Raw genomic sequence first — 5,585 nt, 5'->3', positions numbered from 1 at the left:
GAAATATATATATAATGTAAAATTATATTGACTCTCCTCTAAACGCGCACAAATTCAATTCCAAAACTCAAAAACCATACTCCCATAATTCCAAATTTAGATACCTAAACATTATATTAAATTTATGTACAAAAGTATGCATTAAGATTGAACCGGAATTTGTCACCTAACTTCCATATTGTTCATTTAATGTTTTTTTCTATATTCCATCCTATCTAGTTTTAGTATGCAAACAAAATGTAACTTAATGTCAAACAATATTATACAAGATATTTTTGGACATTTATGACTTTAATAATTACACCAACAATTTTTTTATTCCTTGAAAAAGGTAATTGATTAAAGTGCTTCCTCCAAATAACATAATTTAGTTCAGCATTAATTCAACTACAACTTGTTTTTAATTTGAATTTCTTTTATCAATTTTCAGTTTTCAACAATTTCCTTTTGCAAATTTTTTCAACTTTGAGGGATAGGGCCTTTTCTCAAGGATGAAAAAAATTAATTGAAAAAAATGAAAGGAAAGGAAAATGAAAAGAAACTTATTTCTCGGTATATTTTCCTATTCTATCAAATAATATAAGATATAGAAGTTTATTAAATATGAGTAAAAAATTAAAAAATGTAAATATTACTGATATATAAAATTAAAATTTTATTTTTAGATTTAATTTGCATTTAATTTTATTTTTTTCACTTTCTTGACAATTAAATATAAAAATGTGAATTTTCTAATATATATTTTCCTTTTTTTTTTAAAAAAAAATTTGAACTTCCGAACGAGGCATATAATACTATAATATGACAAAGCTCCCTAAAATAGGAAGGTAGCAGTACAAGCAGAGTCAACACCCACCTTGGACTTTCCCTCTTCCCTGCTTCTTCTGCTCCATGACTTTAATTAATGAATTAAAGAAGCTATGGAAAATTGAGATCTCCCAACTAAATTGGGGCTCTCTTGTCTCCTTATCTCCTTAATTATGAGGTTGATGATCGCTGTCCGATACTTTACTATTTAGTATTTAGAAAGACCTCTAGTCTTCTTCAAGGCATTCATATCGTGCGGATTTTTCCGGCGGGTTGTTGAATCGTTGATGCACCCTTCAATGCTCTCTCTCTCTCTCGCTCTCTCTTTTCTCTGTTTTCACATGCAGAGGACGTCACGCTTTTCAAAGATCGCACCAGAAAGATACAGATAAACAGATAAAGCAGGCAGATCAGTAAAAATATATATATATATATATATATATATATAAAAGATGATGAAAGAAAAAGCATATTTGGTCAATACCTTTACCCGTGTATGGGAGTGCCAAAAAGTCTCTCTCTCTCTCTCGCTCGCGCTCTCTCTCTCTCTCTCTCTCTCTCTCTCTCTGGACTTCAATTCCACTTTGGCCATCTGGGTTCCCCTATAAATTGGAATTGTGGGTCTAATTCTCCGAAATCTCGGACGCTGAGTTTTGCATCATTCACCTTTTGGTACTCTGTTTTACCACAACCGCTTCATTTTTCGGCCTTTACTGCATCAATGGCAGAGATCCACGCACAAAATGGAAAACATGAAGTTGTTCTGAATGTAAAAGACGGCGGCGACGCCAACCACAACCCCCCTCGCCCTTCCACAAACTCCACCGCAGAAACAGGGTTCTGCCTCTCTGTCCCTTTTATGCAGAAGGTCTTCTTCTAAATCTTCTAAAGCTTTTGTCTCCTCCATTATTTCAATTCCTACGGCGAATTTTTTCTTTCTTCAAGACCTTCCGCAGAGTCGTTTTCTCAGGACTGCCAAACTGTCGGTTTCAAATCTTCAAAACCCATTTCAGAAACTCAAAATTTTACACTGATTACTGCCAAAAACATTGAATTTCATTTCTCAAAATTCAACTTCAATTCGCCTTCTCAGATCTTCGAAGAATTGCCCCAAAAGCGATTTTCTATGACATGGTTGATCCAAAGAACTTGGGGAGGAAATTGATTGTTTGTTTCTGGTTTCTTGCAGATTATTGCAGAGGTGTTGGGAACATACTTTCTGATATTTGCGGGGTGTGCAGCGGTGGTGGTGAATTCAGATAAGGAGAAGGTGATAACTTCACCAGGAATATCAATCGTGTGGGGGCTGGTGGTAATGGTTATGGTTTACTCCGTCGGCCACATCTCCGGCGCCCATTTCAATCCGGCGGTCACCATTGCTTTTGCTACTTGCAGAAGGTTCCCCTGGAAGCAGGTGTGCTACACTACATCCTCCGACCCACCGATTGACTTACGATTGCTTCAATTATTTTTCTCTACTGTTAATTCAATTCTATATGCTCATTTGAGATTTGACTTCAAAATTTGGGTTTCTTCTTACTTGTCTTTCACTGTTACTCTTCAGAATTTTGGAATTATTTTGGGGAAGAAAAGTATGATTAGGTGCTGTTTGGTTAGAAATTATACATATTCGTGTATAGTTAAGAGTACGCATATTGACATTGATTGTTTTTTATAAACCCTAAAACAAACTAACAGGGGTTTATGGAAATATAATTCAATTTCATTATCTGCTAATTGAATATTTTTGTTCCTAATTAAAACGTATATAATAATTATTTTTGTTTTGAATAAATTGAGTGTAGGTGCTGCCGTACATATTTGCCCAGGTAGTTGGCTCAACCTTAGCAAGTGGAACACTGAGGTTACTATTCAACGGCAAGCATGATCACTTCGCCGGAACACTGCCGGCGGGATCCGACCTTCAGTCCTTTGTCATTGAGTTCATTATTACCTTCTACCTCATGTTTGTCATTTCCGGTGTCGCGACTGATAATCGTGCTGTAAGTTTTTTCCCTTCCCCTCTAAGAGGAGATTGGTCTTGCTTTCACAAAACAGATGAAGGAAATTTGTCCGATCATTTATTTTTTTATTTTTTATTTTTTGATTACGTCGGGTGTCCTGACTTTCCGGCTCATCCAATTTGCCCGATCTTTTTGGTAGTATGAGTAGGACCAGCACCCCCCCTACGGTAAGGGACTATCAATCCTGAGCGAGAGTCCCGCTCTTGTGTCAAGGAACAGAGGAAGGGACTTTCAAAAAGAAAGGCGAGAAAAAATCAAAAAATTTCCCCATAGCCAATTATTAGATTGTTTTAATATTTAAACATAACAACGACGTGTACGTTATTCGATGCATAGCTCACACGTATGCCCTGATTAACATGATATCTTATAATTAAAAATTTTAAATCCTATTGGATGTCCTTTTATTTTACTCTTTTACTTATTTTAATTCATTAAAAAATAATTTTATTTAAAAATAAAATAAAATTTACTTGGGTAACAAATGCACGAGTATATGTACATCAACAGGCCAGAGGGATCTCCTTTATAATTTTTTATTTTCTCTTGAAGTTAGTAATATAAGGGTACAATCTGTCTACATGATCATGAACTTTGTTTTTAAGAATTCTTCATACAAAAGTGAGTTTTTTTTTTTTTTTTAAAGTAATTTAAATAGTTTTTTTTTTAAATTAAATTAAGTTTGAAAAAACTGAGACCCATTATGATGTGTGCACATAAAAAATAAATAATAAATAACCTATCTTGAATTGTATCACTAAGCATATGCAATACGGGATAATGCTGATCGGTTTGAGGGGTTTGACAGGACACAGTTCACATCATTAGAATGTTAATAATACCATTCTTCCAAAACAAAAAAATTCAAAACAACGTGTTTAAATTATTAGCCTAAAATTCAAATGATGGTGAACCCATTTTAAAATTCTTAATGTTTTTTGTCCTTTGTGGTTGCGTATTATTGAATATAATATTATATATAATACAAAAATTGATGCGAGAATGGTGAATTTTATAATGCAGATTGGGGAATTGGCGGGACTTGCGGTCGGGGCTACTGTTCTACTTAACGTGATGTTTGCTGGGTATTTTTTTTTAATTCTTTCTATCTCATATGGTAATTAGGTGTTATAATTAAGTATTTTATTACTAACAATCGGAATGGTTTGTTTTGATCGACTTATTTTTGAGAGATCTTGAATTTTAATTAGATATAATACAAAATTATATTAAATTTTTTTAAAAATTTGTCCAATCCGAAGTCTTCGGTTTCCGAATGCAATATAATAGAAATGGAAGATTATAACACTACTACTCTGGTTGTTATAACTTCATGAGTCGTGTGAGTGTGTTGATGTACGCGTTAATTAATTTGGGAGTTGGAAATTAACAATGTGCGCAGGCCAGTATCGGGGGCATCCATGAATCCAGCGAGGAGCTTGGGGCCGGCAATAGTGTCAAAGCAATACAGAGGGATATGGATATACCTAATGGCGCCCACAGGAGGAGCCATAGCAGGAGCATGGGTCTACAACATCGTCAGGTTCACCGACAAGCCCCTTCGTGAAATCACCAAGTCCACCTCTTTCCTCAAGGCCTCCTCTTCTTCCTCACGCAACTAACAATCTACTCTCTCGTCTCTTTACCTACTGAACTAAAACAACAAAAAATGATCTTCTCTACCTCCTTAGATTTTCTTGTCATCCACGTTTTTCTTGTTTTTCCAAGAGGACGAGGAGAAAGAATGGCTGTGTTATCTATGTATATCCAGGGCCACGGGTCTTCTGCTTTGAAATGGAAACCATGCATGCAAGTTATGTGCTTACGCTTCGCTTTTTGTAGAAGAAAGGAAATAAAGCTGATCACATGTTTGTTGCTGGTGAAGGCAGGGGATGGACGTGTTGTGTTTGTGTGTGGATAAAATTAGATGGGTTTAATCAATCAATTGATAAGGATGAGAAATTTGAGAATGGTCGTATTCTGGAAAGCTGCCCCAATTCAAAGATAGACCACATAGCTAGATTGAGTCATTGAGATTAGTAAATTGCGTTTCAATCGCATGGGTCGACCTAGCTTGTGTTAAATAAAAGGCAGAACATGGGAGGTGTGCTCTGTGTTGAAGCGTTCAACAGATTAATATAAATATTCAAAATTTTCTTCTTCTCTTTGGGTGTGAAATCACGTGATCCTTCTTGTGAGTGGGAAAACGATGAAAATATTAACCACGAAAATTGGCCTTCGTTCTATTTCGGATCCTATCTGCTTGGCTTTTTCCTCCAGAAGGGAGGCAGCACGCGCATACATCATCATCTTTACACACACAGTAACACATAGAGAGTTTGGTGTTTTTTTCCCAATTTAAATTTATCTTAAAAATGTTGAGGTAGAACTTTTTTTTTAATAACCCAAGGGTTCTAACCACCATTGCGCAACTTTGGACATTACAGTGCGGCATCAATTTTGGGAAGATGAAAACCGTCCGCCCATTGGTACACCTCTAATAATTCACTAACATAATGTCCGGGTAGAACTTTATTTTCACAATTGATGCATCCATAAAAACATTAGACGGTCCAATGTTTTTTAAAAGAAAATACACTACACAAAGTAGTGTTTTTAATTTTTTTTTTTAAAAAATTTTAAAATGCTATTTTGACTAGTGCTTTTTGCATGGCCCATGCATGTGCCACCTAGCCTTCAATAATTGAAATATTTTTATTATAATAGGGATTTTTTAAAATAATATTTGCTATT

General features: G+C 35.1%; 1 protein-coding gene across 1 annotated transcript; it reads left to right on the top strand.

Moving 5' to 3' along the window:
- The first annotated feature begins 1,055 nt into the window (after positions 1-1,055).
- On the top strand, positions 1,056-4,715 carry LOC131144852 (aquaporin NIP1-1). The gene is made up of 5 exons (XM_058093758.1): positions 1,056-1,675; positions 1,997-2,221; positions 2,613-2,810; positions 3,855-3,916; positions 4,234-4,715. The coding sequence occupies exons 1-5, from the start codon at positions 1,304-1,306 to the stop codon at positions 4,451-4,453; spliced, it is 1,077 nt and encodes a 358-aa protein (XP_057949741.1). The 5' UTR covers positions 1,056-1,303; the 3' UTR covers positions 4,454-4,715.
- Positions 4,716-5,585: the final 870 nt, after the last annotated feature.

This window comes from Malania oleifera, chromosome 12, assembly GCF_029873635.1.
Source record: "Malania oleifera isolate guangnan ecotype guangnan chromosome 12, ASM2987363v1, whole genome shotgun sequence".
NCBI lineage: Eukaryota > Viridiplantae > Streptophyta > Magnoliopsida > Santalales > Ximeniaceae > Malania > Malania oleifera.
Note: the sequence above shows the minus strand (reverse complement) of the source record. Positions and strands in the feature narration are given on the sequence as shown.